The sequence below is a fragment of the Acromyrmex echinatior genome, chromosome 7, assembly GCF_024713525.1.
Source record: "Acromyrmex echinatior isolate Ae372 chromosome 7, ASM2471352v2, whole genome shotgun sequence".
Taxonomy (NCBI): domain Eukaryota; kingdom Metazoa; phylum Arthropoda; class Insecta; order Hymenoptera; family Formicidae; genus Acromyrmex; species Acromyrmex echinatior.
This window is the reverse complement of record NC_141858.1, coordinates 244,270-255,000: the sequence shown is the minus strand read 5'-3', so window position 1 is coordinate 255,000 and position 10,731 is coordinate 244,270. Positions and strand designations below refer to the sequence as shown.

At 31.4% G+C, this 10,731-nt stretch overlaps 1 protein-coding gene across 14 annotated transcripts in view; it reads right to left on the bottom strand.

The window, feature by feature from the left end:
- Positions 1-9,950, bottom strand: part of LOC105144004 (prominin-like protein) — a 331,794-nt gene extending 321,844 nt beyond the window's left edge. For 2 of the 14 annotated variants that reach the window (XR_015545735.1, XM_087408039.1), the window contains exon 1: positions 9,066-9,949. Coding sequence is in view for 11 of the 14 variants with exons in the window: in XM_087408039.1 (XP_087264165.1) it covers positions 9,066-9,462 (397 nt within the window). In the remaining 3 variants the exon portion in view is untranslated. Of the gene's footprint in view, positions 1-9,065 lie in introns of all 14 variants that reach the window. The other 12 variants (XM_011052632.2, XM_087408040.1, XR_015545734.1 and 9 more) reach the window with 11 other exon arrangements.
- Between the last annotated feature and the right edge of the window lie 781 nt (positions 9,951-10,731).

Genomic DNA, 10,731 nt, shown 5'->3' with positions numbered 1-10,731 from the left:
AAACAATTGGAATGGAATGCTCGGTTACGCGACTAAAATAGTGAGGAATAGCTGTCACTTACTTAGCTACTCGTTAAGTATGCTTTTAATTTTAACTAATAAAGTTGGATGTCGACAATAATGTATTTTATTTTCAATAGCCAACTTTTAGCAATAACAGTAAATTTTGAACCAGCAACTGATATTTAGCTGATATTACTAAATCCTTTTTTTGCGTGTGCGCTAACGCAATCAAAAATTGGCTGCTGGAGCTAATTAAAAATGCTATGCCATATTTTACCATCTAATTTGCTGTAACAGCCAATTTTTTCTTTTAATATAAATAGCATCAAGAACCGACATATATACAGAAAGAAAAGATTGACTACATGTGGCATAATATTTTTAATTGCTTGCAGCAGCCAATTTTTGGTTGCGTTATCCAATCGAAATCGTATAGTGACATTGCGGATAGGCTAACGCAAAAATTGGCTTCTGCAGCCAATTAAAAATGTTATGCTACATTTTATCATCTAAATTGCTGTAGCAGCAAATCTTTTATTTCAGTGATAGACATGATCTAAAAATTCAGTATTCGTTTGAAGATTTAAACTCATTTTTTGCATTTTATTGTAATATGTAACATTTCAGGCGTTAACTTTTTATTGTAATTTCTTTCTCTATCCAAAATCTGCACATTTTCTCAATCAAATTTATAATCATGATATAATCTGTGATCTGTAATAACCGAATGGGTAGAAGTATTTCCTCGTAATGATTTCAGTATTTGGAAATATGTGATTTTAATTATCGACTGGTTTATCCCGCATAAGAGACTATCATGATAGACAATCTATCATAATCATGAATTTAATTGGAAAAATGTGCAGATTTTGGATAAAGAAAGAAATTACAATAAAAGATTAACTAAAATGTTACACATTGAAATGCAAAAAAATGAATTTAAACCTTCAAATGGAATGAATTTTTAGACTTTATATGTCGGTTCTCGATGCTAGTAAAACTTTCTGTTTATGATATTAGGTGTTGGAATTAATTCGTAGCGTTTTTTAATGAAAGAATGTTATTTATTTCACATGAGCATTAAAAAATACATTAATGAAAGTACTTCCCATCACTTGTAAAACGCTACGAATTAATTCCAACACCTAATAATATATTACAATTTTTGCCTCTTGGTTGTATTGGTATCAATGCATTATTTGTCTCTTTATAACCGAAATGTTAAATCTCATTTTGCTAAAATTTGACAAAAAAGTTTATTTGAATAGAAAATTTGTACAACTTTTTTAATCATTTATTATATTTAATGTATTAATTTTATTTAGTTGATTACTGGATGTGAGTATGCAAATTGCAGCAATTTGGTGAATGATTATCTGCTCTGCTTTTCATTTAAAAAAACATGCCGTTTTGTTATTAATTTTATTATAGCTTTATTTTATGAAATATATCTTTTTGTATCTTTCCGATCCGTAAACTGCGATGGATCTAAAGAATCTTTTTAGTATGGTGGATGGTTGGTACCCATGGTTCTTGTACATCTTGCACAAGATCGAATTAATATGTACAATTTGAGAATGACTTGAAGTATATCGAAACGCGTATGAAGATATATCATGATGGAATTAATAAGGTGAAACATTGCGCATAATAGCAACAGTAATACTAGAAATAACCAATCAAATGTTTCAATATGCACTTTCCTATGTATAATAGCGCTGGTTATACTGTAACAGCTAATCAAATGTTATTCAAATTCATTCTCCTATTACACATCTACAGGAGTGCTTCACCTTATTAATTCCATCATGAGATATATATTAAAATATTTGTTATCAGATATGGACTATTAAACTTTTATTATTATACTTGCGTACAAAATACCGCGCTGAGACTCCTACTTCCCTACGAATTTTTGTCTTTAATTTGTTAAATATCGAAAAGTTCTATATTATTCAATTTTTTTCATTATTATTAATTAAACATGTTTTTTAATCAGGGGGATGCGTATTCGATGGAGCAACTCCTTAATTTGCTTCTTAATTTAAGGCACAATTGGGATTCTTAATCATAAATGAAGTGATCCTTAAACGCAGGAAGAATCTTGCGTATGTGAGGCGCGGATGGGGTCGAATGCGGATTTACGCCATTCACGGATTGCTAGTCCGCAAACAAAGCACCAAGCGCCATCCGACGTCTCAAGCCTGTCACATAAATGACGAGCGTGATTATCGAAATTCCTGTGCTCTTCTGGACAGACGATGACGTGCTCTCTCGCTATCAACTTCCTGCTAGACGCGATATGCCTGCACGCTCCTATTTATTGCGCTTGGGAGGGTCAATGATCTGCGTAGTTCACAGAGAGTTATCGGAGTTTTTAATAGACCACTCTGCACCGCGTGGAAAGCATTTGTGTATCGTTAAATATTATGAGAGTACTTTTGTTCTTTTCTTTGCGCACAAACCGCAGAAGCAGATCATTAATTTCGTCTTCGAGCATTATCGTTAGCGAGCGAAAAACGGATCACGCCACGCGCGTCGAATATAAGCTTCCATATTTTTCGCCATAATTATCGCGTAATTTGTGACAAAGCAAAAATATTTGACTATGATAACTTTGAAGTTGACATGTGTAACGTAAAAGCTAATTACATTTATGTATTGTTGACAACACAATGCGGCGAAATTAAATGTTCAAGTGTATGTGTGCGAGTATAAGAATTTTACTTTATAATATGATTTTCTTGCTCGAATATATAAATACAAATGAATAGGAAGATAGATCAAACGCATTATTTATTATACCTTTGGTGAACATACTATGTGAACACTTAAATATTAGAATTTAAATTATAAATTGATAAGAGCCATATTTCAGATAGATTTTTTAAAACTTTTTAAATATAATAATATCTCACATTTATCTTACATTACAGGTTTCAGCCATCGATCAGACACCTTGTGTAATGCGAATGCCGACGGTACTATAACTTTCAAGTCTTGTAACTCGAAAAGTATTCAATAAAAAATAACTTTATTATAATATTTTGGAAAACTCTCGATATGGGCTATTAGAAGCTCTAAAAAATAGGATGTTTCATTTAAAAAATCGACGTGACCTTGTTTTATTAAACAAAAATCTGTATAACTGTGGGATGAAAGCACTATAAATGAACCTGACCTAGACGACGCCATCCAAAGTCAAACTGATAAGATCAGTAAATAAATTTTTTTAAACCCCACAACTTTTGTTTAAACTCTTTTACGATTGGATCTTATTTTGCGAAAATAAAAGGGTGGTACAGAAGGGTGGTCTGAATCCGGTATACTTATAATGCAAAAGTGAAAGTTCTACAACTGGAAATCTTTGATTTACATAGACACAGTTCTCTCTTAAATAAATAGCTAACTTATCATCTAATCTTTTTAACCTTCTTCCGAACTATATATGGGAAGATATTGTAAAACATCATTCAATCTCTTTTGATAATTTTAGACATAGAACTACAACGATTCACAACAATAAATTAAATTGCTTATTGGAGAAAAATAATTTGAAAATTTTTGCAAATATTAAACCAATTAATTATTATTATCATATTGATAAATCGAATGAAATTCAACAAATAAATTATTTTTTTCCTCTTCAGAACATTTTCCTGATGAATCTATTCATAAAGTCATGGTTGAAAAAATTCTCTAAAATACCGAATCTTTTGATCCACATGAATGACAAATTTGTTAATCTCTCGAACAAAGAAATTTCATCTGAAGTCTCCAATTTATTGCAATTGAGCAGCAATTTTGATTTCCCTGTCAATAGTAACAAAAAAAAAACTATACATGAATTCGTCAAAGACATAGACTGTTATAATCGTCATATCAATATTGTGAATATAAACAAAATTTATAGTGCTTTCATCCCACAGTTATACAGATTTTTGTTTAATAAAACAAAGAGAAATCATATAGAAAATGAATTGATATCTTTACAAAAAAAAACTTCACAATTCTATAAATCAAATCCTTTTCACCAAGGCTGATAAAGGCAACGTAACAGTTGCCCTAAATAAGGATAATTATAACAATAAAATAAAGGAGATGCTAAGTGATAATACTACTCATACTACAGTTCAAAGAATTTTATCAAAAATATTGAAAATAAAACGAATTCCATAGTAAAAAAAATAGTTTCAGACATATATCCAAAAAAACGTAATTTTCTATACATTCTAGTAATTCCATTTTACCAAAAGCTTATGCACTCCCTAAGATCCACAAAGAAAACATTTCCGAATTATAGTTTCATCGATTAATACAGCACTTTATTCTTTAGCAAAATATATTTATCAAATTATATCTGACATTACTTTTGATAACAAATAAGTTAAAAATAGTTTTGATTTATACAAAACTCTCTCAGGTAAAAAAATTAAGAGTAGTAATGACATTTTGATTTCGTTGGATGCAACATCTCTGTTCACTAACATCTATTTGGACTTAGCTATACAGAATCTAAAAATTAGATCGAATAGAAAATAAAATATGCATTCCATTCATTGAATTTATTTCTACTGTAAAATTTATATATACTATCGTCCATCTATTTTACATTCAATGGCGTTATTTACGAACTTATATGGCACTCTTATGAAATCACCTTTATCATAATCGTGAACTTAGTTTTGAATGAACTTAGTTTAGAAGAAAAAACATTGAAAGCCTTCAATTTGGAATTAACATTTTATCATCGTTATGCAGATTACATTGTAATGGCGGCACCTTCCGAACATATCAATCATATCATTAATACTTTTAACAATTTTCATGAACGCTTACAATTCAGGATAGAAAGGGAAGAGAATCGATGTAAATTTTTTGGATCTCTCCTTGAATGTCAAAAATGATAAAATCATTATTAATTAGTTCCACACAAAAGTTTTTCGGGATGATTTATATCATTTTATTCTAATCCATCCAATTTATCACAAAATCAGAACCATTTTGATAAAGCAATTTTATTATCTCATACGATTTTTCATGGGGAGAATCTTGAACTTTACATTCAGTTACTCTTAGAAAATGATTATCCTCTGAAATTAATTTTTAAGAAGATTGAATCTCGGTTAAGAAGTTTTATTTAAATATACAAAATAAAAAGAAGATATTTCTGATACAGAACTCAATAGTAACACGAAATATTTTGTACTTCCATACATAATGTTACGGAAACAGTAATAGATTGTCTAGATAAGATCATTTTTAAAAATTGGCTACAAAAGCTTAAATAAATAAAATAACTTTATTAAAGTACATAAAGATGTAACTGAAATTGATTTAAGAAGTAATGTCTTTTATCGTCTTTTATAAGATTCATTGTAATGGCTGTGAGATGTCTTACGTAGGACAAACTAAGAGATAGTTAAAAATAAGAAAAAAAGAACATAGAAACAATATAAAATTAAATGTCACTCAGTAATTACGGAACATATTTTAAATTTTAATTATTCATTTAATTGAGATAACACAAAAATTTTAGATATTGAAAGTAATTATAGTAAAAGATTAATTTCATATTGTTATATATAAAGAAACAAAGAAATAAAATTAATTTACAGGAAGACACTGAGAGACAAATAATTCTTATTTTTACTTATTAGATTCATTTTCACAACATTAATTTATATCGACCTTTTGTATATCCTATATTATACATAACAATATATACATGTTTTCAATTTCCATCATTTATCGACAAGCTTTTGCTTTGACAAGAAGTCCTCTCACTGTTTTGGGTATACCTCTCTACAGATTCTATCTATAGAATTCATATTGAAAAATTAAGTAAATTTGTTAAACATTGACTCCCGGTGCAATACTTTTAATTTAATTTATTTATATTTATTTATTATAGATATATCTCAAAACTTTTATTGACCATTGACTTCATTTATCTTACGACTTTAAAAATCTCTCTCTTCTCTCTCTCTCTCTCTCTCTCTCTCTCTCTCTCTCTCTCTCTCTCTCTCTCTCTCTCTCTCTCTCTCTCTCATCCGTTTGATCTCTGATCCATTTTTTTTCATCTTTAAATGAAGAAAGTTTGGACAACTATTACATAAAAAAGATTTAATTTTTATAATTTATTTACTGTAGTATCCAACCTTTCATATGGTTTCGTTGATTAATTTTCTATGTTGTTTCCAATATTTAATTTGTTATAATAATATTTTAATGTTACACAACTACTCTTATTATTGTAATGGAGGATGACTAAATAAAACGTTGAAACGTTTCATTTATTAATAATTATAAAATCTCCCTCTCTCTCTCTCTCTCTCTCTCTCTCTCTCTCTCTCTCTCTCACACACACACACACACACACACACACACACACACACACACACACACACACACATGATATAGATTAATGTCTTAATAAACTTTATCATCTTATTTTTTTAAGCACGTGTTTGATCTATCTTTCTTTCAATTTTACTTTATTTGAATAATGGTAATGAAAAAAACAAATTTTGATAAACAATTAAAATCTAAACCAATATCAAAATAACTAATACCAAAATAACAATCCTGGCCAAGCAAATCGAGTGTAAAAAGCCTGTATCAATCTATTATATGTATCAGCTTAAATACAAAAAAATGTGAATACTTCATTCATAACTATTGTGAATCGTATTTTAGAGGTTAATAAAGGACAGACATGTCCGTTTCTATCAATACAGTTTAACTTTAATTTCGGTTCAACTAACTCTTCACCTTTTTCTAGTTTTAAGAATAAGAAAAAGATGAAGAGTCAGTTGAACCGAGATTAAGGTTAATCTACGTTGGTAAAAACGGACCATAGTCGCGTAAATTTAATCGAAATGGAATGAAACAGCAAGAGTATATCAAATCTCATAAATTGATATTGATATTTTCTTTGGACGCGCGCATAATCTCATCGCTAGACCTAAATCCGATTTATAAGGAATATTTTATGGAGAGAGAGTAGTGTGTGGAAATAAATTTACACATAAATTTACACGAATAAGAATGATCGAACTCGTGGATAAAAGCTGTTTATAGATATAAATTTATAATATACATATTGGAAAATTTATACAAACAAATAATAAATTTTTCTTTTAATCGAATATACAATGCGATTGATATTTTTCTTATGACGCGATTGCAATCGCGTGTAGTGCTAATTTTTTTCCTTCTATTCTTTTTTGCTTCTATTTTATTCTATGCGCAAGGACTACAATATTAAATGTAATTTAGAGATCTATAAAATTTCTGTAAATGCACGAGTATAAAGCTTTTGTTACGGATGCCATTATCTCCCGCTTGTACATCGTATTTGTGACCAGATCGTAACTCGTGATCCCTCCGTTCATCATTAAGACTATTGCCATTTTTCTCACATTAAGTAAATTATGACATCAGAAATGAGATGTGAACATGTAATCCTTTTTTCCTACCATACGTTGAAATAAATAAATTTTTTCGCATGCCATCACTTACATTAGGTAACAAAGATTAATGAAATATCAAAGATTCGTCTTCGGTTCGCGGATTAATAAATTTCGATTAATCATGAAGTCCGTATTTTTTACAGGAAATGTGTAGAAAAAGTATGTAAAATTATACAAATCACAAATATAAAATCATACTTATACATTTTCACTATGAACTTTTATTGTTGTGATTTTTACACTTATTCGTATAATTTTACACACTTTGCGGTGTCAGCTGAATTATTACGGCGCGTTTAACAAACATAGAATAATGAAACAAAGGATTCCCTTGTATGTTTTATTCTACTAAATATGAACATGGTGGCATATGAAAAATTAAACTTATTTCGATACAGGACGCAAAAAAATGCATGCGATTTTTTTATTTTTGAAATTCAACTCGCAAATCGATATGACTGTAATAAGGAAACAAAAATTCTAGATTACAATAATCTCGATTAGCGCTCATTTTAATTGATAAAAATTTTTCTTTTGCCTACACCATAAATAGGATGATAAGAACGATAAAAATTGCTTTCCTTTTGGGAAATACAATCAATAAAATCGATATAAACATCGTTCTATTCTTGGCATTCAATAAATAACAAAGATAGAATGATACTTGTGTCGATTGTGTCTTCTAAAAAGAAAGCAACTAATTGAGTAGAATTACCGAGATAAAATTAGCTAACCCAGACTATCGCGTCTTCATTTTTAAAACGCTCCAATATTGCATGGGATTTTAAAAGTTTCAGTTAATTAATTTGTAATTCTCTCTTCCCATCACGATTCTATTTCTTCATATTATTATATGATACCCAAGATAAGACATGAATTACAAATTGCTTGACTCAGATGATTTCGTGCAGTTTTTATTTGGTGACCTTCATGTGTAATTCGTCGATCTCGCACGAGCGACAAACGCGTCCGCTTTTAAAGGTGGGTTCGCATTAGAGTTTATTAATGAAGTGCAGTTCTCTTGCAATTCGTTGATGGCCTTTCAGGGCCAGACAATTACGAAAAATTAAGTATATCTTCGATATAAAAGTCTCTTCATCATTTCTGTTCGTCATTTTTAACCTTTCCTTGCAACACCAACAAATATATTCGGCACGCCTTTCCAGCACGCATAGATTTTTATCGAAATATTTTAGTCTAACGGAAATATTCATATCGATGGCATGCAGTTTGCTAAGTCGCTTTTGCTCCACAATTATTCATTGCTCTGACGCGACGGTGGCGGCGAGATGAAATCTATCGCGGTGATAAAACACGATTGAAAACACGAACGAGGCGAAACTCTGTTGTCAATCCCTGGGTCGATGCTTTGACAGTCCATTTTGTTTACCAACACAGCGATCATGTTTCGAGCGCATGACACGATATTGGCATTACAGGATGTAACCGTTGCCTAGAAAGGCAAAAATGCGCGACGCGTCATATATGATGCCATGCCCTAACCCCAAATCCTCCCTTTCCCCTCCCCTTACTAGCGTCTCCGGCGGGTCTCGCAAGAGACAGAGATTCGAGAACAAGAGCACTCACCCTCCGGATACGCCTGCTTGCTCTGCACCAGATCGATGAATATATTCGTCACATTGTACAGCTGGCCCATGCCTTTAGGATTAAACTTAGTGGTAGCGTTGTAAGGCAACCCAACGGTATTCACCGTCGAATAGCTGAGCGCTTGCGAGGCCATTATCTCATTAAGTTGCCTGTCTAGATCCTCGCTGATTGCCCGCATACGGCCGGTCAGGCTGGTCTCCTCACTTAATACCGGCCACAAGAGCACGAAAGACACAGCGAGTACACGTATGAGAGACGACATCAAGACCGACGATGTAGCCTCCATCATTACGGATCCGTACTTAATCCAATTCATTCTCAGCGACTCGCGCCTAGGACGCGCCGCTACCAACTGATTCCGGCGTCTCCAGCTCATTCTCAGTTCTCAGTGTTCTCACAACAGCGAGCGGAACGCCGGAATTGGACCATCCTCTCCCACTCTCTCTGTCGCGTCGTGCTTTTCCTCACGCCTTCTCTTTCGTTTTTTCCCTCACCGTCTCTCTCTCTCTCTCTCTCTCTCTCTCTCTCTCCTCCTCTCCCCTCCCCCTCTCTGTTTCTGTACGCACTTATTATCCATTTTTATCTATCTCAATTTATTAGAAAAGAAATCCGTTTCTTTCGAGCAAGAGTAATCCTGTCTTTGTTCGATAATCAGTAAGAAACAAAGCAAAATTATTCTTTATGTGTCAATTTGTGCCTTTGTGGGGCGCGTTCCAAAACTCGATATATCAACTCCGAGTATCTTTTATCCTTATTCAACATTCAGTGAACAACAAGGATAAAATGATATACTTGAATTGATAGAGCCGAATTTTGGAACGCACTCTGGAAAGCTCCCAAAGACGACTAGTCTTACGAAAATTAGCATAGCTGTTATTTAAGTGATTAAGAGTAAGAAATTGATAATATAATACTAATTTTATACGATTTATTAGTTTTGTAGACATGTGTGTGTAAATATATTGGAAACTGTATACAGGATGTCTGGAAAATCGCCCACAATACTTTGGGAAGTGATTCAGGACTTAAAAAGAAAAAAAAAAAACTTTATAAACATAGGTCCGGAAATAAATCAGTCCGTCCAAGTTATAATCACTTCTATGTTAAAAAAATTATTATTTATTTTTCATAATCACAATCATAATTTATTATTTCAAAATGTTTTAACATAAATAACTACATTTCGGATTATTTTGACGTTAGCCAGAATGCATCACGTGAAGACACAGCCCACTTGGCATCCCTCTAGTAAAAAAGTAAAAAAATTTTTTAATAAAAAAGAATACAAAAAGAGAGATGTCAAGCAGACTATGCATCCACGTGGTGCATCCTGCCATCTTGGGTAATGAAAAAATGCAAAATAGTAGTAGTATTTATGTTAAAATACTATAAAATAGATTATGATTGTGATTATAAAAAATAAATTACAATTTCTTTAACATAAAAGTGGTTATAATTCGAAAAATAACTTATTTTTCGGCTCTATGTCTATATAACTTTTCAGACAGCACAAAATATTAAAAGATAACGAAAAATGGTCTTTTTTAAGTTGTTTTTTCGACAAAGCGAGAAGATGTCTAAAAGATAAAAATAACGTCGTTTTTAAGTTGTTTTTTCAGCAAGACGAAAAAGACATCTTTTAGTT